The sequence below is a fragment of the Electrophorus electricus genome, chromosome 15 (genome assembly GCF_013358815.1).
Source record: "Electrophorus electricus isolate fEleEle1 chromosome 15, fEleEle1.pri, whole genome shotgun sequence".
Classification (NCBI taxonomy): Eukaryota; Metazoa; Chordata; class Actinopteri; order Gymnotiformes; family Gymnotidae; genus Electrophorus; species Electrophorus electricus.
The window spans coordinates 6,226,019-6,250,928 of record NC_049549.1 but is presented as its reverse complement, the minus strand read 5'-3'; the positions used below and the strand labels follow the sequence as shown (position 1 = coordinate 6,250,928).

At 40.4% G+C, this 24,910-nt stretch overlaps 1 protein-coding gene across 3 annotated transcripts in view; it reads left to right on the top strand.

Annotated features, from left to right (window-relative positions):
* The window catches only part of tox (thymocyte selection-associated high mobility group box), a 49,912-nt gene that overhangs the window by 8,872 nt on the left and 16,130 nt on the right, over positions 1–24,910 (top strand). For 2 of the 3 annotated variants that reach the window (XM_027027296.2, XM_027027287.2), the window contains exons 2-3: positions 15,386–15,451; positions 18,175–18,285. In XM_027027296.2, the coding sequence (XP_026883097.1) occupies positions 15,386–15,451; positions 18,175–18,285 (177 nt within the window). The remainder of the gene's footprint in view (positions 1–15,385; positions 15,452–18,174; positions 18,286–24,910) is intronic. The other variant, XM_027027306.2, reaches the window with a different exon arrangement.

The following is a 24,910-nucleotide window of genomic DNA, read 5'->3' as shown; positions in this document are numbered from 1 at the left end:
TTTACCTTTATGTATTTATTCAATCCCCACCATTGTTCAATGTGCTATATTTGTCTTTTTGTGTTTTCATTCTTTGTGCATGTTTGTTTATGAGGACAGAAGTCAGCTCTGTGTGTGTGTGTGTGTGTGTGTGTGTGTGTGTGTGTGATTTAGACCTCTAACAATGGTGCAAGCTTTTCCATTGTGTAGCGCTACAGCATGGAAGGGTCTTGCACAAATGGTTGTCAAGGTAGCCACACACAGTACCTTTGTCCGAGAGCATGTCCTGGCCTTTGTGCGTCCATCTGTAGGTTCACTAGTAGTCTGATGTGTGTACTCTGACTCCGCCCATCCTTTGGTGTTTAGGTGGCACCTGTCAGGCTCCTGATGCTTGCCTCCTGTGCTCGAGAAGGTGGCACTTCGTGGTCCCAGCCCCTGCCTTGTGGCAAGCATCAGATCAGGTTTCACAGGGAGTGGACCAGGTGGCTTCCACATCTCTCCACTGGCAAACATGATCGTCAGAATGGACTTTACTCCAGAGAGCTTGTCATTAGTGGTAATCAACACCTGTAGGTGTAAACCACTACTGTGCTCTTGTATGGTTAGGATCTGGGGTCTGTAGCCTAAATCTGTTTTCTAGTATGAAGATTTGTGTTGCGTGGATTGTTTGATGCTGAGGCTTTTTGTGCCTGATGTGGGTAGAAGAACTGAAGGAGAGAACATTTCAACAAGGCTCCCTTTATTTTTGTGTATTTTGTGTCTTCACTGTGGTCTTTGAACAGCTGTGTTTGAGCTTAGAATCGACCCAAAATAGCAAACCTTAAAAGTGTAATTGCACGCTTGACTCGCCGAGAAATTCCTCCTACTCCTCACTCATGGTCTGGGGAAGCGCTTTGAAGCAAGTCATGTTATGTATGAGGTTGAGGATGATAGATGTGTTTGGGCGTTTACCCTGGTTAGGGAGAGATAAGATATAGAATATTTTTAAATGATCAGATGACACCTTAAATCACACAATTAAAATCCCTTAAAACAGGTTGTCATACATGAACTGTTAGAAATCAACACATATCATTTCGCACAACTGAGCAGTTTAGCCCAGCTTGAGAAGTACCAGACTTTGTAAAGTGGTTGGAAGAGAGGGTAATGCAAACAGACTTAAATGTTAGCAGAAGATGTCTGAAGTCAAAGGCACTGAATACAGGGCTCATTTCAACAGGACACCAGAATAAAGTCATACTCAATTTTCTTTCGTATTACTCATACATTCATAACACTTTGCTGCTGAAACATAAAAACCGGACCAAAAAACCTCCTGCAATCCCATTTGTTTCATTAAAAAGAGGTCTGAAAACTTTGTGGTTAGATCAAGTTGGACCTGAAACTGCTATTTTCAAACCACTTCAGGTAATTCATTTTTGAGTGAAATGCTTTGAACTCTAACTCTCATTTTTAAACAAACTGTGACTTTAAATAGGAAATGGGCTTTATTTTCCAATGAAGCTCAGGGTACTGGTTTGCTGTGTAAAAAAAAAAAAAAAAAAGAAGATATGTCAGAATCACTGTGAAAGTTTCCAGCATATCTGTGATGTAGTGCAAATGAGTCTGTCATCACAAACATTACACAGGATTTATAAGTTCATGAATCGAAGAGACTTGAGGCCCTTAAGCCTCAAGCATTAAACTTTGCCCATGTAAATGCAAATGAGGACTACACAGGTGTTTCATGTGCTCTTTTACAAGCTGTGAATGGTTGCTTTTTCCAGTTCCATAACTTGATACGTTTGTTTCATTGCAGTACAAGCTAACCTCAGATGTATAGTCCTGTATGTTGCTGAAGGGCTAATCAGGAGTGAGTGGTCCCTTGTTTGACAGCAGTAGCTGCACTGCAGCACTCTACAAAGAAGGCTCTGAGGAGGGAGAAAGACATTTCAAACACACATTCTCTCTCACACACACACATAGAGAGAGAGAGAGAGAGAGAGAGAGAGAGAGAGAGTGAGAGTGAGTGAGAAAGACAGAGTGAGAGAGAAATATATGACTCTAGGTTAGATGAGGACCAGCTGCACAATTGTAATTAAACATGGGCAAAGAAAACCACACAAACAAATGAACCTTGAGTCATGGGTCTTGGCACACACACACGCACACACAGAAAGATGGTGTCAGAGCCTCTTACAGGTGGTTGAAACGTGAAATTGGTTGGTGGAAGACAAATGAAGCACCTTGTAAACATGTCAGGCAGAAAGTTAATGCTTCTACTTCAGCCAGCCGAGATCAGGCAGCTGCATTCACGGTTTGACACGAAGAGTTTCTCTCTGAGCAGGCTGGAAATTGAAAGAGCCTCTTATAGACCCAGAGTACTTAAAGAAACTGAAATATTGATATAATTACATGCCAGTATGGTGAGCTTCTTAATGTAGAAAGTGTGGATGCAAAAACAGATGTTTCCGCCTCAGTCTTAGGTTTTATTGTTGATTCACTCAAAATTAATTACAAAAGCGATTGGGAGAGTGTAAACAAAGAGAACCATTGCTATAAGCCAGATGGAAATGTTCACATGCAATTGATTTTTATCTGTTGTAGTTATGGGGAAGCAGTGCTGGAGTTGTGGTGCGGTTCTTGTACACATGATCTCTTCACCTTAGGTTTGTTTGTCCAATCTTTTGTAGGTACATTTTTTTTTATTTCACCAAAGTATACAGTCTAAGTGAAGAGTTTGAGTTCATTTGGGCATTCAGGTTGGTCCATAATTAATATTTTGTCAGAGATATTTTCAACAAGTCAGCTAATACGTTAGCTATTTGAATACATTCGTTTGTTTAGTAGATCATTTGCAACCATGGCAACACAGTTCCCAAAGTATAAGATAAGGCAGAAAGGCCTATTGTAGTGCTATATGGTTATAAACAGTTCCTGTTAATCAATGACTTAATGTAAAAACAGTGTAATGATGGTAAATAAATTCAGTGAACCAGTGTAAAACTTGATCTGTACAGCAGCAAGGTAGAAACAGTCCAGCCTTGCGCTCATAATCCGGGCTAAATTCCCCTAGAAAATACTGAGCATTAGACGTTTTTCCTGCATTCTGATAAAGGTGATATTCCCAATTATCTCCAAGCTGTGGTGTAGTCAACACTGCACCCACACTCATTTAAATCAACCCATACATTTCTTAATGTGTGAATAGCAGACACTTGCGAGTGGCCTGTAGAGATGACTCGTGGCAGTGACCAAGGTTTTACTTGTTTGCTTGCTTGCTTGCTTGTTGAGGCATCTCACTGGCCCAGTGGCATTAATGTGTATATGGTTTCCCAGTAGGAGAGCTAATTAACAGGAAGTTGTTGTGGTCGTGCACTCAGATAGGACAACTTGTGGTCAGGCATCACTGATGCTTATAACTCAACCTACCCCACCCCCACCCCACCACGTGGCAGCTGGAGAGGAAGCACTGCACCTTGGCAACAGCCAAGAGGAGCTCAACAGAATGGCAATGCCACTTAGTTTCTCTTCAGTACAATAGAAATACCAACTCTAGCATCCCGGTACTCATTGTCACCATTGTTTTAATGTGGGAAGATAATAAAAATGAATAAACAGTTGTCTAAACTTTTTCTATATATATATATATATATATATATATATATATATATATATATATATATATATATATATATATATACACACACACACACACACACACACACACACACACACACACACACACACACACACACACACAAGAAGGCAAGAGGATATGCAAAGCTGCTTTGTGATAGTGGCTGCTGTTAAGCACTATATGAATTTGACTCTGAAAATAATTTTGACTATGTAACCTTTTTTTTTTTTTCTCTCTTATATATCAGGTATACATTGTGCCAAAAAAGGACTTTGATCAAAACTTTTAACTGAGGATCGATTCAGAAAGAAATACTGAGAGCAGAAGTATTGATATATCAACCTGTATATGCTCATTCCAACTTCTCAAAGCTAGGAATATTGCAGCATATTCAGTCTCTCACCTAAGACAAGTGCCGCTTAACAGTCTGTTCAAAATTCAGCAGTAGTGCTGCCAAATAAGACAAATGCACTTTATTTGCTAGAAAGTGTGTCATCCAAGCCTAACAGCCTAATCTAACTCATTAAAGACATTCAAGAGAGCCATCTTCTGATTTTCCTATCACTGGCCCAAAATAAGCAATTCTGTTTAAATCCAGAAAACCCGAGTGAGAGGATTGTTTGGATTTATTACACCAAGTGGCTTGAGCTTATAAAGAGTGGGTCACATCCACGTTGCCTTCACACTGAGAGGTGGTGGTGTGCTGATAACGCTTTCAGAGGATCAAGCACTGCGATAGTGATTGTTCAGTGCAGTGCAGAGCAGTGTGCTTCATGACACAGTGGGCACATAGAGAGGCCAGCATGTGAATCTCGCCAGCTCCTGCTGCGAGCTTTTGTCAAATGAAGAAGCCCTGTTCAAGAGCGCAGGGCTTCCTGCCCCCCCCACCAATACTTGTTTTGCTGAGGGGGATCGGAGGAGCAGGCCCAGCTTTCAAACAGGCCTCTTTTAATTTGCTATCATTCCTCCAAATACACCCAGCATCACCCTCCGTCAGTAACTTGTCAGATTAAATGATGGACTAATGGCTTGATTTTTCAGGATATTCCACTTAATTATCTAGTGTGTTTTTTCAAATTAGCCACAAAATGAACATGATTCTCTTTGTTGTTATCCACATTTCCACCAGATGGCAAGAGCTCTGTTATTGATTAGTAACTGTAAGTTGAACTAAATGCAATTGATAGAGTTCATTAAGTTTTCCTTCAGAGGCATACGTGGTTGTTAAAACTGACTTGTTAGCTGCGCTTGACATGTGGTGAGTTACTTTCTCTATGTCAGTTATGTGTCACAAGGGCTCTTCATAATTTAAAGCTAGGCCAATTCATATAAGACAACATTCAAGGCATCCCATTAGGAAATAAAGACCCAAATTTTGTGGAAGGTTAAATTTCAGTTCTCTGTACTGCAAGCTGGTGCTGATTCCTTTTTTTACTTCACAATAGCAGAAAAGGCCGTTTATTTTGGGCCATTTTTGACTGTGGTGCACAAAGGTCAGAGCTCCCGATTTCCGTCTCGCTCAGAATACAAAGACACTGACAAACATGCTCATCTTTTCAGCACATCGAACCTGTTGGTGTCCCTTTGAGGTCTATTGGTGTTGCAATAACTGCATTTTGTGTAGTCTACCTCTCTGCAGTAAGGATGGAAAGAAGTTAAAGAACATGTTTTTGTTGTTTCATTTCTTTGTTTTTTGCTGGAGAGAGATCCTCTGTTGAAAGTGCTAAGACTTGTCAGGGGCCCATGTCTGTCAGAAATACTACCCAACATAAATACCCACAAACTCCAATGAGGGGCTTGTGACTACATGCCAGGGTTGGAACACAACAGCACACCTGCTGTGAGTATATATGACTGGTATGGATGATTAATGCTCACAGGATTTGTTAAGGATGGGTACTACTGGACTGTGCAGGAAAAAAAATAAAAATAAATCAAAATACATTTGTATATATATATATATATATATATATATATATATATATATATAGTACATGCCATTATATAGACAAAAGACAGAGCTCTTTTCTGCATCTTGAAGTTCCTAAACTGTCATTGATCTCAGTGTATGTAGTGTTAGTCAAAAGAAGGTCTCTTAAGCAGTACAATTCTCCACAGTACTCGAGTAATGAACAGGTTAAAAATGGTTGCAAAAAAGGTGATTATAGCCTGATAGCAAGTTAGTTTATATAACTAGCTTTATCCTGCTTAAAGAGTTCCGCGTCATTAATGAGCACCAGACACCATTACTACTACTGGAAAGTAGCGTACATGCACATGCAGGCACAACTTGTTGAGTTAAAAATAACCTGACCTACCTTTCAGCTGTAAACATCCTCGAGCAAGCCGAAATGCTTAAACACACTCCCAGATGAGTTAAATACTGCTGACCCTACACAGCTGCATCAAAATTTGCACTATTTATCAAAGCGCAGAAATTAAACCCCCACTCAAGACAAAGAGAACTGTTGTCTTTTGGCCACAGTGCTGCAAGAAAACACTTGTACAAAATAACCTTATCAAACCAAATTTTCCTCTCAGCCAGTCGTAAAATAAAGCAATTAATTGTCTGTGTCACTCACTATCTATTGGTCTCTGGTGAAATATGTCTTAATTTACAGGAGCTCAGTCGGGTTGCCTGGAGCAGGGAATTATGATACACTGTAATTTTGTCTCACTCTGAAAGGAGATTTAACAAGCTAGTGGCTGCTTGCTCCAAAACTCAATCATTCTTATGCCTTCTGCCTTTCTTTTCTAGCTGGGTTGTGTTTCTGATGGGTCTCAGTGTTCCAGCATAACTAAGTACCTGGTAAAGAGGATAAAAAGAACATTAAAGGTAGCTAATGGTTTAAAAGCTAATTCACAGCCCCTGTTTAATTGTGCCAGCATATTATAGCATGCATGATTACCACAGCTACGTGGGCCCTGATAACAGGGGCCAGCATCATACAGCCTTCATAGCAGTGAGGGTTCCAGCAATCAGCATTACATGCTGAAAGTTTCCCGCTCTACCAGAGGAGGCACCAGAGAGAAGGAGGGCAGCAGCCACGTGTCAGCATTCATTAATCATTAAACCAATCAACGCAAATGTTTCCCAGATGCTTGGTGGTAATCTGAGTGGTTGATGTTCTTGTTACTTGGATGAAACTGGAGAGCTGGATCATCATGTTATCCTTGATACACAAATCACCATTCAAATATGAGCCACTAAGTTCCAGTGTGCTATGTTGAGCTCTTGTGGAGTTGCTCTTAGGTTCTTGAGGGGTTTTTTTTTTTTTTTCGTTCACTGGGTGGTGGGTGTGAAACTTGGGTTTATTCCCCATTAGTAATCAGTTGGGAGAAAACTTTTAATGATGAAATAGTGTTTTAAAAGTAATGGGTGGGAATACCTTACATACTATAGGAAACACCCTGTGTGGAACTGCTGTTCAATGAGAAATTGCACCAATCCGATAAAAGCTAGCCTGTGATTTATTCCTTATCCCTATCTCGAGCTGGAATGTCAGAGTGCCACTGTAGGTAGTGCGGAAAGTCACACATTCTGGCAGTAATAAATTACAGAGGTGGAACAGGGATGAAGATGCTTTCAGTTCAGCTCCCAGCTCTCAGAAAATTGCCATTTTGAGGATGAGACCCAAAAGAAAAAACTGAAAAAAAAAACCAAAAAGAAAAAAAAAAAAACGAAAATCACTTTGTGCTGTAATACAGTACAGACAAAGGTTATTCATCAGGAGGATGATTTGAAGTCAAAGATGACTGCCACTCTTGATATAGAAAGCTTGTGAGCAAAGGGAGAAACACTCGTCTCTCTTTCTGTCTCTCTTCCTCTCGCTCTCTCTCTTCTCTCCATGGCGACCCTGACCCACTTTTGTGGCTGCTTATTATTCAGGCTAGGGTTTATCCATGGAAAGAATGTGTGTAATTTGGTTTGACAACAAACCACCGCAGGTTCTTCTCAGAGATGGGCTAGCTGTCGTGCTATCGACAGTGCCTTCTATTCACTTTTTAAAAATTATTTTTTAGAAAAAGAAATCCTGAAAACATAATGTAGTCATATCTGGGGAATAAGCTATCATTTTCTTCACAGGATCCATATGAATGTGCATCTTTCATAGGGCACTATTGCTTTTAGTAACTGTGTTTGACCTTTAAGATTTCTGCAAAAATGAAACTGGGTGAAAACCCTTCTATTTGGTTTTATCAAATACATCCACACATTCTTCTCTGTTTAACTCTGTTGCAGGACTTTTTTTGCGAAATGCTCCTCACCATGCTTTGTAAACGTTGACATGTTCTGAAAGAAGAGTTTCAGCAGGGATTGCAGGGATGGTCGAGGGATGGTAAAGATGCCTATGTTGGATGTTGACGTCATTTGCCAGAAGATCAGGGCAGAAATGAAGAGCTTGGCTGGCATGTATCCAAGGCTGCATTTGCATATAAAAAGCAGGCATGGAAATATTCTTTATTGGCTGAAATAGTGATGCTGTATCTCAATGTCTGTCTACGCCAATGTGCCAAGTTCAAGAGGAGGTCGTGAAGGCCACGTGGGCAGTCTTGTCTGCTATGTCATATGGACATGCTTTCAAGTCATATGCTATAGTGCTGAAGACAGTTAGATGACAAGAGACCACCATGCAATCTTTTGCTGAATCCAGCATCTATAACAGGACTGCAATGTCTATTCATTTTATTTGTCATCCTGTGCGGGTTTATGCATTAGGGCCTGGTTGAGGCCTGAGGTTGTGGTACTGCACACAGAATGTCTGAATTATGGATTTTGTGTTTTCTCTTGGTTTTGGGCTCATTCTCTAGCAATGTCCAGAAAAACAGTTATAGTAACCAAGTGACAAAATAAGATTGTCTGTGTACATTCCTGTTCAAACCACACCCATCTCTGTTTTAATCTTGAAGACCTTTCACATTTAAAACGAAATGTGCCTTAGAGAACACAGGCATAATGTGGTTGTTATGCTTGTGTTTGGAGCTTATTTTTTGATTCAAGTTTATTTTCTTACTGACTGCTAACATATTGCTAGGGGAAAAAAAAGAGATTCAGAGATCCAAAGATAATTTGCTATTTGGTTTCCATCTATCCTCATATTTTCTCATTGCATACATTGCTGCCTAAGGGTGCATTTTTGGCGGATGCACATTTGCTCATATTGCAATTTATCCCAAATAAGATTTGATTTATGTGTTGCCATCGGTGTTTTACCAGCTCTGAGCATTTTTGATGTTCAGAGAGCTGGAGCTAAAACACAGCCTCAGAGTTTTGCGTTTATGAAGCACTTTCTTTTTTTGAAGACATTATAACCATTTCTGCCAGTTAAAGAGGTTTTTATAATATATATTTTAGGGGACCCATCTAGTCCAGCAGCCCAAAGTTCGACATAAAAGGCTAAGAAAATGAGGGGAGGTGGGGGTGAGTGTGTTTGAAACGCAGGGTGTGGAGAGAATACAGACACACACTTTGATTTTCCCAGACCCTGACCTTCCATAAGAAACTGATGAGGAATGAAATTGGTTCCAGTCTCCTGAAAAGAAAAAAAAAGAAGCTCTGATTCACATCTGGATATCTGCAAGAGGAAAATCACACACTCTGGCACACAGTGTTACATACACACACACATACTGAGAGAGAGAAACAATGTCCTGGTTGGTGTTCCAAAAAAAACAGAAGAAAAAAAAAGATATTCCTCCCTTCAAGGAAATGTGCACTTGTCATTCAGTAGGGAGCACAGACTACCCCACTAACAATTAGAACCCATTTTTACTGAACAATTTCACTGATTTTACTGCCTGAACCCTTTTCAAAGTGAAAGCATCACCGAAAAGATGATGCCATCCACATCTGCGTCACACAAAACGAATACATGGCAATAAAGTCAGAGGACAGGTGCAATGCCGGAAATAGGATTCATTCTATTTGATTACAGTATGTATCAGCGAGCAGGGGATATGTCACTTCCAGACACATCAACCTGTGCCAGAGAAGCAAATGCATAAAGCCAATTTGACAAAGAGGTCAATATACGGCAGCCAATAAAAAAGGAATCTACAAGATCTGTCAGGACCCATAAACATCAGAATAATGGCCTCACTGTTCAACAAATACATTCAGTTGGCTCCTCTCTCTTTTCTTATTTGCTTTGCTGGATCATTTTTAGATGTATATTTTTTTTGTTGCATTTTTTTTCTTTCTATTCACAAAGTAATTGAAGTCAAAGATGATACATGGGGCTGGTGAAAAGTATTCCATAGCAGTGGTGAAACGCTAGTCGTTTCCTTGCGAAAAGCAATCACTGGTGATGATGTCGGACACATTGATTGCATGCAAGTTGCATGATTATGTTCAGCACCAGGCATTCTGATGGCCCCATATCTCGTTACCTCTCTTCCTGAATGGCAGCCATTTTGATTGGGCTCCACTAAATCAAAAGACAGCGCTGCTTGAACCAACTCTCGTGCCCTTGTCTTTTAACAATAGATGTATGGTAAAAGCTTTATGGTATAAACAGTGCATGATTCCTGCTGTACGGCAGCGAAATACCTATGAGAAGTGAGTTAAAAATGGGAGTGGTAGGTAACATGCTGTTTTGTGTACCCAGTATGCTACAGTCTGTCTTGTTAAAACAGTCCTAACCAGTATGTTTGGAGTATCGGTAATGTATCTCTCCCTGTTCTGCCCCTCTTCTGGTTTCACTGTTCACACTGGACCAGTATGATATGAATAATGTAGAGAATTGGATCTTATTACCACCCTCAGATATAGAATACTGATTACTGTATACCATTTACATAAAATTATCTCTTATGAAAGGTAAGGAATTATTTCTTTCAATGGTTAAAGTTGTGTTAATTTTTGATAAGACAAATTAGGTTTCAGTTGCATGAAATGGCCTTGAATGTTAAATTTATGGAACTTTGTATTACAATTTAGCATCTCAAAAATGGCACCTATTGTAATATATTTTAGTCTCTGAGGGATTGCTTTTGTGATCTGTTTTTCCATACACTATGGAATACTACTGGTTTACTAGTTTAAAGCTATAGCTTGCATGCTTTTACAGTGAAAGTGTGTGTTAAATAAATGGTGTTGCACTGCGCAGATAAGTCTACTGTAAAGAAAAAAAAATGAATAAAAAACATGCAGCTGAACAAAAGAAAGATGTTAGTCCTGGTGTGTGTATATCCAAGTTAGATTCAAACTTAAAACTGCCACATGGAACAGGATATAAAGGTCAGTTTACAATGCATTGACCGTGGCTTTAACCTTATGTCTTTACAGAATTTAAGAAGCATTTATTTCATTGTCCAGTTCCTGAATAACCAACTTGTTCCAATCCAGTATTTAATTGACCCACATTTTGTAGCATAGCTTCTGAAAGCAAAACATGTGTTTAACATGTTTCACATGATTTTCCTAAAATATAACACAATGAAGGAAACATGTTAATTCCCACTTTGGATTAATCGCTATCCAATCTTGAATGTTCTATCTCACAGGCACTGCTGATTAGTGGACTCACTTATGCAGTAACTCTACACATCCCAGATTCTGATAGGAGATGTAGAATGGCCAGTGGTGTGTAAGCTTGGCAAGTTCTGGTTCCTCCACCTCCTCAATAGCTAGCACTCTTATATAATGGCGTATGTACACTGTGTGTGTGTGTGTGTGTGAGAGGAATGGGGGCAGTTGTCAAGAGGATGCAAAAGATTAGCAAAAGTGTTTCTGTTTGTAGATATTTTATTTTCAAAACCTGGTGGCTTTCAGAATGCCCTGTCAGTTATGTACAGATAGCACTAACCTTATAACTCACTGTACACACCTGAACCACGTTGTGGATAATTGCTGCTCTTTTGATTCTGACCAGGGCACAGCATACATAGGTTAGAGGAGAAAAGATGACAAAGCACGCAGCAGAGCCCTGCACCTCTGCTAACAGTAGGCATATTGGCAGCTACAGTTGATGTAGTAAATTGCTGACACAACCATTCTTTTAAATGACATTATAATATTAACAAGTGAGCGTTTTTAAACCACCCCTCCCCACCACCCTACACACTCATTCAGAACCGGGGGAGTCATTTAAGGATGAACAGCTTAATTACACCTCTAATAAGTGTTGCCACAGACTTTCGGGGTATCTTTCCGGGAGAAGACTAGCATGTCATTTGCCTCCTCCCCCACAGGAACTCTACCTATTAATCATAATGAGGAATTTGTTAGCATGTGGTCGTGTCAGTTCAGATCAATTTCTTTTACACAGCTTCCTGCAAAGCAGCCAGATGCCCAGGCATTGTGCAGCGGGGATCGATTTACAGTCACAGGACCATTAGGCCCCGTTTTGTTTTTTTGTTGTTTTTGTCATTTGATAGGCCATTTGCATCGGCATGGCAGCTGCTAAACGCAGCTTCAGCACGGCTCTCCTACCTGCTAACGCGGATACCTTTCTCTCTGTCCCCCTCCACATCAAAACTAAGCACTTTTTAATAGCGTGCTCGAATGCTACAGGCCCGTGGTCTGACGCTACCCCCCGCACAAGTTGTTTATTATCTTCCGAAACCTGCTCCTGGCGCTGTTTAGTCTGTCGTAATCCCTCAAGCATTGAGACAACATCAGCGGCGATAATAAATGGATTCCAGCTAGCCGCAAGACGAAGGTCCTGCCTTGCGCGACTTGGAGCAACCTCTGCCGTAACTGTCTCGAGCAGCTCGGAAAATTAAGCGCGAGAATGCCAAGGTTTGCCAACTGTTGCTGGATGTACGTGACGGAAGCTCCGCAGTTTCTCTCCTGCACCCATGACTACCTCACGCTTTCCATCGGCACATTCATATGCAAATCGGGCTTGATAGACAAAGACTATGAGGGAGGTGGGGACGTGATTCAGACTCCAGCAAAATAAAGAAAATGAGTATGAAGGTGATTATTGTGGTTGTTGACTGTAGCTCTTGTAGTGCCTTTAAAGCATACCAAATAACTTGCCTATTGGAAGAACTGAGACATTGAAGCCAAAAACAAAAATGTCTGAAACTCCAAAGTTGCAACAGATTTTATTTTTCTCAAAACTCAGTAACCATCAAGGGTGCCTCTGGATTAAAATGTTTTCTTCTTAGTTTCCAATATGAAAGGTGCCACAGAATGCGCTTATTCAATATTTTTAAATTATCTATATAGTAGGTATGTGACTTCTGTCAGAGTGAAAAATGCCAAAATGCGGTTTTATCTACCCATTTACAGCACCTTTATTCAGCCCTGGGGGGATTTATGAATAATTGATAAGCTCTGCGCTGATTGGCTGGGTTACGTCGAGGTACACGACGTCCCAACAGCATTAACAGGTCAAAAGCAGTCGGTCGGTAACTGTCTGAGGAAAGTTGAGCGTTTAGGCTTTTAGCTGTATAAGTACGAGCATCGGAGGATATTTCAGTTTTCAAAGTGATTAGCTAACAGGTTGACTAGCTGCATGTCTTGTCAAATAACAACTGATTCCAGTTTAGTTGTGTAGAGACTATAAGCCTAGATGGGATATCCCGCAACCGAACTAGGTTAGCTAGCTGAGTTAACCTGTTTTGTGGATGGAACACAGATTAAATTAGACATTTACTTGACAAAGGGGTTGACATCTTATATTGTAGATTTATATACAACAACACAGACTATTTATCTGAATGATATACAACATATAACATGGTTACACGTTTATATAGCTTTTTTTTCCAGTACCCATGGACAGGCAAGAAAATAACCTAGATTTCTTAACGCTAATTGGCTAAAATGGCATCAGTTAGCTATGCTCTCTGCGTCTCGTCAACAAAACGTTTAGGCATCCAACCTTATATGTTTGAACCTATACTGGAATATAACGCAGGCTATTTCTTTGAATGGGACGCGGGAAGTAAAATAAAATGAACCTCAATGAAAATAAACTAGCCCAACGTTAGGGCATACTATTTAGATATTTAGAACTTCCTAGAAGCCAACGACAGCCTTATTAGCTAGCTAGGCAGTTGCTTTCTATCTCGACAACACAAATTAAATTAAGCATTTAGGTCACTGAAACGTTCAATCTAAGACGATTTGGCTTCAACTGACAAAAATTGAATAAAATCACATGGCCAGTGTCTCTAGCTAACTACTTAAAGGTTGGGGGCGGGATTGTGTTGCCAATAAAGTTGGAACTGCCCCTCTTTACAATATCAAACGCTGAGCGAAGCCTTATCAATATTGTCTAAGGTTTGAGAAACTGCCAAGAGTGAAATGTGCAGCGCAAACTATCAACATGGATCCTATTAAATATGAACATCAATCAGTTGACCCAGCAGTACAAGAACTGTAGAAAGCTCTCCTTATTCAACTATGCCAACGTAAATAGTTTTACATTCTATGACACCTTTAAAGTGTTGGCATGTCTGCTTGACACTGAACCTGATGGTGTTTCAGAAGGCTCTTTTGCATGATTTAAGAACAGGCTGACCTCAGATCAACCTAATCACATTAATCACAATCAATAAGCTAGCATGAAATTAACTGTCATCTTTGCGCAAAAACTAATCAGAGTGGTCCATCAAAGCATACGCATAAAAGGTCACAATGTGATAGGCTTTCATTAGAATTATTACTGTTCCATTTCCATAGAATTAGCCAGAGCAGCACTAATGCAGTAAGATGTCCTGCTTGAATGGGCAGAAATGCAAACATTTAGGTACTGGCAGTTTTCATCTATGTGTCACTGAGTTTCCATTCTCCCTCTCCCCTTCGTCATCTCTTTATTATTCTCTATCTCTTCTCTCCTGTTTCTAAGTATGTCTTCTCTCTCTCTCTCTCTTGCTCTTGCTCTCGCTCTCTCATCAAATATCCATGAGGGCTTTTGTATCCATTTGGATTCAGAGCTAAACTCGTGCAGTGAGATAGGCCTGTAATGGGGGGGGGAGGAATGATAATGCCTACCCCCTCTTACTCTCCGTCAGCTGAAAACACCGCTGATTTCTGCTTTTGATATTAATCAAACTTCTTTCATCACTTTTAAATCAACGTTCCTGTGGATGCTAAAGAGAGAAGGGCTGGTGATTTGGCATCTGGCAAGCTTCTGTCATAAGCCTGTCAGCATAATTTGCTTTGTAGTCTATGTGTGTGTGTGTGTGTGTGTACTGAAAGAACTAGAATAGCGTCCTTACCCAGGTGTGTAGCACAGCTGGGTTTTTAGTCTCAGTGGTCCAGTGGCATCATAGACACACGGTGATGTTTTGCTTCTAAATCTGTCAACCTGTAGCACACGGTTGTGTGGACAGCACTTGGTTTACATAGACAATATATACATAAACATGCACATATTTCCTGTATGCCAGTTAATGTATTGCGTGTTGTTTTTTGACATCAGACTTAGTGTGTCACTTCACCTGCTCATTTCCAGGTCCAGGCTTCTGTCTCCTCTTTATCACTCTGTTCAGATGAAAGGATTTCATTCATGCTCTGAACTATCCACTTTAATTACAGCTGCGCTAAATGCTTAAAATCACTGTGTTCTCCACTTGATAAGAATAAACCTGAAAGACAAATTGTTCAAATTCAGAATACATTGTTTGGAGGAGGGGAGTTAAGGAAGTCCTTCTGTGTGCGGTGAGGTGTGCATCAACACTGTCTGAATGTTTTTTCCATCAAATCTCTTGTGTTCATTTTAGCCTCATTTTCCAATGCTAATTTAACATTTTGAAACTGCCCCCCCCCCCCACCCCCCACCACCCATCACTTTTCCTCTCTTTCTCTTTTGCTCCCTCTCTTTACAGTACGGCAGTGAGAACATGTTCATGGGTATCCCAGAGCCTGGCCAGGACTTTGTGCCAGCGAACCAGGTGGGTTAATTACTGTTCACTTTTTTTTGTTTCAAGTCGTAATTAAACAAATTTAAGCAGCCACATTGGAAATTAGAGCCGCTGTCAGTCGCTTCCATAATCAGGGGCTATTATAACATGTAAACAAACTCTTTAAAGCTTTGTCTTACATTAATGAAATGAAGCTTTAATGCATTGTCAGAGGCTTGTATTTCCTCTTCTTACACTTCTATAAATCATAAATAAATATATAAATAAATAAATTGATGAATAAGTAAAAGCAGGCAGAGGCGGCTGCAAGGTTGGGGGGTGCGGTAATGGGGGAGTCTGTTGGAGACACAGCTTGTTTAAGTTCTTTCATTAAGCTGTGTAGAAATTCTGAAGTTTACCAGTTACTCAACAAAGGTTGTTAGTGAATGAATTTGGTGTTTGCTGTGCCTGCAGTCAGCAGGACTAAAGGCGACATCATTGTGACAGCTGTGCGCAGGGTTTCTTCCCTGTTCAGACCCAGTGGGGAAAGAAGAGCATTTATGCCTCATTTTAGGAAAGCTGTTAACTATCTGGTTGTTTCATGGTCAGGGGTGGGTGTGTTGAGTAGGAGAGACTGTTGTGGGGCAGGAGGGGGGATATTTGCCATGTTTGTCTAATGAATGAAGACTGTGTTAATTAGCATCCCTTCGGAAGCATGCTAGGCCTGCAAAGTGGAAGCAAATGGGCCTGGCTTCTGGGATGTTCACACACTGCCTAAAGGCATGTGTGTGTGTTCGTCAGCTTTGTGTAGACCCACATACTATTTTCACTGCTGTATCAAGATGACGTTTGGTTCTGCAGGGACTAATAGGGTATAAGCATTAATGGCACCACAATGATGTGATAAGTACAATTTCTGTGTATAATCCTAAGTTATAGGAGACATTTTGTTCTCAGTAGCATATCAGCCTTGGTAGCATGTTTGTTTAGTTTAGCTAGAACAGATGAAAGGCCTTGTAGTTGCTAAATTGGTGCTTTCAGTATAATTCATCCCTAGCTCCATCAGCTAGCCTCTGATTAGATAATGTTCTTTTTATTTCTCCTGCATTGATGGTATCATTTGTTGTAGTCCCAAAAGGCCTTCCTGCTCATGCACTACCTAATGTTAGCGGGACAGTGTTGATGTGCCCCATTACTGAATATGATGCAATTGTGAAGTCTTCACAGAAGCCTGACAGCCCAGAAAAGCTCCACAGCCAACAGTTTCTAGCAGGAGTTTCACATGAGCAACAGAGCCTTTGGATTTACTCTATATTGTGGATCAAAATTTTGTCAAATGCAGCGATGTGTGGATGTCAAATGCAGCGATGTATGCACTCTCCCTGTGAAGTAATTTCACTTGACTTTAGTCCCCTTTCTTTTTCTTTTTCTCTTTCTTTCTTTCTTTCTTTCTTTCTTTCTTTCTTTCTTTCTTTCTTTCTTTCTTTCTTACACACTCTCTTTCTCTAACACGCTCTGATGTCTTCCCTCATTACATTCACTTAAATGTTAGGAATAATTATTCTGCTCAGAGAAATAGGTCTAATAACGATACCCATTTAAGAACTAGTCCATATGGTTTGGCAGGCAATTCTCAGTGCTGCTTCTCTTTTCTTTGACATAAGTAACATTTAACAAGTTGCTTTCCTCCCAAATGTGTGAAGGTGCTATTCACACCTTTCACATGCATGGTGAAAATAGTATGTTTAAACCTGATTGCTAACACGTTTAAGATTTGGAAACTTACAGCTCAAGAGTTAGGTTTGATACTTTTGTAATTTATACAGAATACAGCCCTAGTAAAAGTTGCATTTTGTAAATATTTTTACAGGCCTCATTTTTACATGACAGAAGCCTTCCACTAATGAGGAACAAAGTTGGTGAGAACAACACAACCTCTTGTAATGGTGGTCTTATTTACAGGGCAGGTGAGGGCTCTAGTGTAGAGGATGAAACAGGATTACAGTGTGTAATGTGCTAAAGAGAGGTGCTGTTGCAGGAGCAAAAATAAATAAAAGATATTTGAGACATGTATTATTTAGCATGGTGTGGAGAGTGCAGGCCACGTGGCCACTGGGGCCTTCTGTAGGCCTGACTTCCTGTGGAGTCATTCAGAGGCAGCCCTGAACATACATACAGGTCCTGTGCCGTGTTTGAGCACCACCCCTGCTTAGCGTCTTCTTGCACTAATGTATGCGATTCAGCTCAGCGTGCAGTTTTCGGACCCCTCGGGAGTTGACATGAATGTGTTAGGGCAGGGACAGCTCTGAGCTGCACACAGCTCAATTGGCTAACTGACGTGTTGAGAAGAGCTTTATGGGCTGGATAAGAGGAGATGAAATATGGTAGGAGCTGAACTCTGGAGGTAGGTGGATCCCCATGAGAGTCAGGGCCACTGATGCAAACTGTTCAGGGACACAAAGGGGAATGGGCATATTTTTCAGGTTAACTATGGTTTTGTAGATATGAAAGCTGTGTTCTATATATTGTACTGGGCCTGTCTTGCTTTTCCATGTAAGGTTAGTTGTCGGTAGTGACATGCAGTAATCCACATGTGTAAAGTAGCAGCTAGTTCAGAAAAAGGATATATGGTGACTCATTGAGAGAGAACTGAGAGAGAACAGGAAAAGCTGTGTGTATGTGAGTATTTATTTGTGTGTGTGTCTAATTATCTAGAATTGTTGCTTCTCATTGTGCTGTATGAGTTGAACCCTTGACCTTGTATTCCACTGTAGTTCCGCGTTCCCGCCAGCCCCAGCCAATCGCAGCAGCACAGTCCCAAACAGACAGGTGTGCAGTGGAAGCGAGACGGCCCTGCTCAGCCTGACGGCACACGCCTGCCCTGGGTAAAGAACCTGCACCAATACCCTTACCCTCACCCATACCACACCAAATTCCATCAGAAAGGCCCATTCTGTACAGCAGTACTGTGGTGTGTGTGTGTGTGCATGAGCGCTTGTGTGTGCATGTGAGAGCGATTTCTGGAGATATTTCTTTCCATTAGTTATGTCCTCATACCCAAAAATAGTCAGCTGTTGCTCTTAGCTCTCTACCTTTCTGTGTGGCTGTGTTTGAGATATTATTTTCCCCATTCCAGAACATTTTACCCATTCTCTCTGTACCTGTCTTTCTCTCCATCATTATATAAAAAAGATATATTAACAGGCGGAAACATCTTAAATGTAGGCAATATGTCCAATATTTCTCATTAGGACATTCTAAAATTATTATTTCGCTTATCTCTAGACGTTATTACTAATTTTAAGTACTCTTGTCAAGTGAAATTATTTAATTATCTAACTGCATTGGCAGGTAATATTGCTTTTTCTCCCCCAGAGACAGAAATGTTTGAGAAATGGTTTGCCAGTATATAAGATAATTACACTCTCTAAGACAATTTTTCCAGTTCTCTCTCTCTCTCTCTCTCCCTCCATCTCCCTCACTCTGTCTCACTACTGAGAGAAGGTAATTAGTTTTATTGGCAGCAACAGCTGAATTCACCTTGACCCCAGAGCTCAGCAGTGAGCCATGTGCAGCACTAGAGCTTTGCTTCTGCTTCTAATCGCACATTAGCCAAATCAGTGAGCAGAAGTGCTTCCCAGACCTTTTTTTTTTTTTTTTTTTTTTTTTTTTTTTTTACACTTCGCACTCAGCACGCTAAAATCTGTCTCGGTCATCAAATGTGCGGATTGCGTGCTGATCCAGAAACCTCTTTCTTCAGCCTCAGTTCCGGGGGATAAACAGAAATAAACATCAAACTACCTCCACTGCCCCCTTTGCTACATGCCTGATTCACTGGAAACACCAGACTTTCTGTCTGCTGTCCGATCCACACCGAGGATAGATCAAAGACAGCAAGGAGAATCATGGTTATTGATTATGCATAATAGATGATGTTATGTTATTGGCCAGAGAATGTTACTGCCTTAGCAATTTTGCCTGGAATTGGATTCTGTATTGAGACTGCATAATCAGATATGTGCTCTCTAGTTTTGGCCAATATGAGAACTGCCAGAGTCACAGTTGAAATGAGTGGTGAGGTGATTTATTGAAATGAGTATGGAGATGTGTCATTTGAGTCATTTTGTTATGAGATAGGAGACTGCAGGTAGGAGAGGTGTGTGTGTGTGTGCGTGTGTGTAGAGGTGTGTGTGTGTGTGTTAAGATAGAAATGTTTGCCTCAAGAGCAACAGAAAGCAGTGGGTGAGCAATAACTTAAAGAAAAAGACTTAAACCTTAACTTAAAAAAAAAAAAAACAATGTGAAACTCTGTATTGGTCTGTATTTGACAGATTCAGGAAGTGTTCTGTCTGCATTTTCAGTCTATATAGAACAAGGCTAAAAGCTGTCTGATGTTAATTGCAAGTAGATTATTACCACTAGATTATTCCTTTTAGCCACATTATGTTAAAGCAGCATAGAGCTCTATGAACACTGTGGCTGTTAACCATGCCAGCATTGCTGAGCAGCTGCAGTCCCCTCAGAGAAACATAGCAATATTAATACTACAGAAAAACTGTAATGGCATTGAGGTTCTATTTTACAGACCATACCACAGAGCAAGAGGACTGTTTGTCCCCACTAAAATCTTTACCATTTCTCTTTCTCTCTCTCCCTCTCTCTTCCCACTCACCCCAGCCTCAAGCCTTGTCATGTGTCTTTTGGCCATTAAACAAAAGCCACATTTATTAGTACAGAACGGTGAAGTGCTGAGCACAGTAAGCCCACGAGTGCCCTGAGCAAAGCTCACCTTCCGCATATTTATTTAGTTTAATGTGGTGGCAAGTGGTAGGTGTCAGTGGTGCCAGATACAAAATACACAAACACACAGATAGAAAAATGCCCAACACTAAAAATATACACATTTCTCATATTTCTGGCATATCCTGAGAGCCTCAGGAATGTGCTCACAGGCCTGTACATAGAATGCTTCTGTATGTTTATCCCATAACTACTGACCTGTTATTTTGTTGATGTTTTTTGGGGGTGGTGGGGGGCTTAGAATTTAGTTTAATTGATTCTTTCTGTGTGTTTGAATTATTGATCATCTGGAATATCAAGGTTGTGCTTACAATTTTTTTTTAATTCACACCATATATAAATTAATTCTATCCATTATCCATTGTGTTCAAAGTCATTTAATATTAATTTGCTATATAATTCATTTGTTTTGACACAGTAGAATCTGTTTGCACTGTTTGACATAGCTCAGCGAGCCCTGTACCCTGGCTCATGGAGAGCTGTTTCTGACACACACACACACACACACACACACACACACACACACACACACACACACACACACACACACACACACACACACAGAGAGACAAGTTTGCTTAATCCTTGGGGATCAGGAGAGTGCTCCACATGAGTGTAAGCCTACCTAGTGCTTTCCTGCAGAAGCCCAGAAAATCATGCCTTCCTCCAATATTGGGGGAAGAAAAATATTCTTCTTGATCAAACCACAACCCAGACTGTTTTAACATATTATTTCAGTTATGTCAATCACAGAGCTTCAAGGTTTTTATTTTTATCGGCTTTATGTAACTTTTCTAGATGTAATGGCACCTATTGAAGAAAGTGGGTGGAAGAAGGGACACTCGAGGAGTGTATTTGCGGGACAAGAGGTGTTGGATCAGATCCACATTTGTAAAAGCTGTGTGTGTTTATGCATGCCCCCCCTTGGCAGAAAAGTACCAGACTGGGCCTGAATTTCTCTGTCAGCATTAACAGGCAAAGAGAAAAAGGCCCTCTGATCACCTAACCTTGCTTTTAGTGGCTCAGCGTGCAGGGAAGACGTGTTGTACTCCATCTATCCGGAGACTCTCTGTGCTGATTGGCAGCCCAGGGGGTCTGGAGCAGTCACCGGGCCCAGCCAAGGGATATTACATTCAAATGATGGCCTCTCCTGGACCCCAGCAGTATACATTACGGGCTCAAGTCCTCTCACTTCCTCTTTTGATCATTCTCTCTCACAGACTCAGCCTGAGATGGGAAACTGTAGCTAGTTCTTGGAAAAAACAGGCCACCTTACCACCTTATTAAGTTTAACTACTGTAGCAATTAGTCTGACATCTTTTGACATCATTGCTTAGAATTGAAAAAAGAAGATGGCTCATGGCTCATCTTAGGCCACAGGTTTCTGTTGTTTGTGTATCCCACTTGCTTCTTGTTGGAGATGTAATTGGGTGGAGGGCAATGTGCCATGTCATCGCACCCCTCAGAACAGATGGAGCACCAGGAGATGATTTGCTGCCAATCATGGACTGAATGCGTAACTGTCCCTCTAAACAGTTTTCGTAATTTGCACTTTTTTGGTGACCTCATAGAGACAGAGCCTGTGGAGTGCTTCTCACATCTGTAACATAAGGTGTTGAAGTGTGCAGCACAGGAGGATACTTATGATCTCAAACGTGCTGATCTGTTCGCATTATATCTTACTTTACTGAGTCACAATGACCCAAATTTGTCAGAGCAAGACTGTTGATGTTTATATGTACACCTTTGCCCTCATTCAGTATGCATGTAACTATGAATAGGCTAATCGTTCCCACCCTCCGCTCCATCACTCATCTGCTCACCTTCTACTCTGCCCATCAAAAAAAAACAAAAAAACAACAACAAACTGTTGGTTTTCTAAATTGCTAGCTACTGTATGCTAGTAAGGTTTAAGTGGTAATATTGGAGTAATTCATCCAATTCAACCATGTTCGAACCAGAAACTGACTCAGAAGAAGAGCTAATGGCAAAGGGTAATCTAAAATCGATCTATCAGAATGGTAATGTATTTTATGTTTCGCTCTCTACAATATTAGAACCGTAGTAGTAATAGGTAATGTGAGCCTTTGTCTTGACTACGTTATGAAATATAATAACGTGTTGCTAATGTTAGACGACCTTGGTCCAGATTGCCAGCTCTGACAAATTAGCTATCTTGTAAAGATAAACATCCAGATGTGCTGTTAGGAAATATCTGGAGAAAAGCATCTAGTTCATAATTAATATGCAGTCTATATGCAGTACACGCTACAGAATGCAGGAATCATATTGACAGTGACAGTAGCTACACGATCATATATACATTTTAAAAGAATATCAGAGGATACGCTTTCCCCATTGAAAAAAAGTGTCAAAACAAGCAATCTCACATCTGTGTTATATGATATGTAATTAGCTGTTGTGCATGGTTGTTTTTCCAAAATGTGCTAACATTAGCTATTTCTTGACCGCAGATCATGCTAATGACCACACGTGGGAGAGGTTTGCCTTCAGGGCTATATGCCAGAAAGCAGCTTTTCCACATGCCGTACGCACATGAATTAGCTAACCTTTTCTAGATAACGCTATATCAATTTATGAGGATAACATTTATCATGACATGCTTTCTTTGCGCATAACCACAAAGTCACGTGAGGCATTCTGTCAGAATTTTAGTAATGAATATAGCCATCGTCTAATTCAGCAGCTATGTGAGAAACCTTTGATTAACATTCGCCCTAACTTTCTTCAACCCATATAAAAGGTTCTGTCAGGATTTGACATGAAGCGTGTGACTTGGCAGGCTAACGTTATCTAGCACACTGCAGATTTGTTGTACACAGTCACCAAATAAAACACAAGAAAAATATTTTTACCCATTGACCAACAGCGTCCAGCGAATTTTCTCCTTTTAGACTTTTTAGCCGAAAACAGCACACCTCTGCCATAGTTTCGGACATACTGAAACTTAGTTTACAGAATGCAATAGGTCCAACATCTGGCTTCTCCCCTTATACCCCTCATTTCACCATAGCAATATGCTAACGATATAGAAAGCACCACCCCGTAAATAGATTAAATTTGTTCCTTAGGTTAGTTATACATGAAACCCTGGATGTCTGAATACGTGTCGTTGAGACTGTCATAGGTATATTGCAGTTCCAAAGCCAAAATGCTTATTTCGTGGCTTATTTCGCTCATGATTTGTCGTTCGTAAAAAAACACATGTTAACATGTTAACTGGGTTAAAAATTCGATTTTCATTGGAGGGCGTCTTTCAACCCTACTGAACAGTTTTTATCATCAGTGCAGACTTAAATCTTTACTTCTGAGAGGCTTAATGAATTTGATAGTTTTTTGTTTGTTTGTTTGTTTGTTTGCTTACTGTGTTTCTAAATCATAGCACTGAGCTTAATGCTATGTACCGAAGTATAGTAATAGCTGATGGAAAAACAGAATTAACATAAGTAAATAATAGATAAACAAGTAAGTAAATGAAGGTACAACCAAACATATAGAACAGAACATTTATGTTTTTTGCTTGCAGACAGTATTGTACTACGTATCAAAGTCCCAGAGAGTCACTGCACACTGCTACTACTCAATCTGTTAACTCATGTTTAAAAAAATGAAGCCCACATTTGTCTTTGGTCCATTTGCTGTTCGTCTCCTCTGGTCTAGTTCCCTAGGGATGTCTGTCACGCAGTCATGCCCCAGGGAGATTTGTCGTCTGCTCTGAGGGATGTTGCTATGAAGAATGGTGGAGATAACTACCTTAAAATTTAAGTTTTTAGGTTTTGAAACTGATGGTCATGAACACTGAGTTGTTTGTAAAGGGAGTCTTTTTGAATCTAATGAAACTGAACTGAACCTATAGAACATGAGTCTCTGGTACTGTTTTGGCTTCTTGGCTTTTGTTTTTCTCTTTTTGGTCTCTCTGTCTATATTTCTCTAATAGAGGTTATATATATGTGGAATTAAGTGCATTGTGAAGTGCATTGTCTGCTTAAATGAATACCAGTAACACCTATCTTTTTGTTCCTGGATAGCCAGGTTAGATACTTTCGTACTGAGAGAACTGGAATCACAGTTTTCATCTCTTCAGTTAAAAGTGCAAATGATGGCATTTGTGCAGCCTAACAGGTCCCAGGTGACTGTGCCAGAGGTGTTTGTCTTTTACTCAAATTCAGATGTGGCTGTTCTGTTTTCTGCAAAGTCTTCCTCCTGTCATCTCTGCTACCATTTTTACATGAAATTTTGTTATTGAGAATATTGATTATTGTTATTGATCATGTTAGTAATCAAAAATCAAATCGAATTTATTAATATAGCGCTTTTTACAACAGATGTCACAAAGCAGATTTATAAACGTCCAAGTCCAAGCCCCCAGTGAGCAAGCCAAGGGTGACAGTGGCAAGGAAAAACTCCCTAGAGCGTGAGGAAGAAACCTTGAGAGGAACCAAGACTCAAAGGGGAGCCCATCCTCCTCTGGCTGACAACAGTCACCACAATAGTAACAATTCTAAGAGAAAAATAAATAAATAATAATGAAAAAATAAGCAATTAATGGCTAGTCTTGCCTAGAAAGTCTTGTCCCGATGGTGTGCACGTGTCTGAAATCACCCCGCAAGAGAATGTCCATCAAGGGCAACGAAGGAGTAGTTGGCTGGGCTGGAGGTGTGGTGGGCTACAGCAGGGGGCATCAGGGGG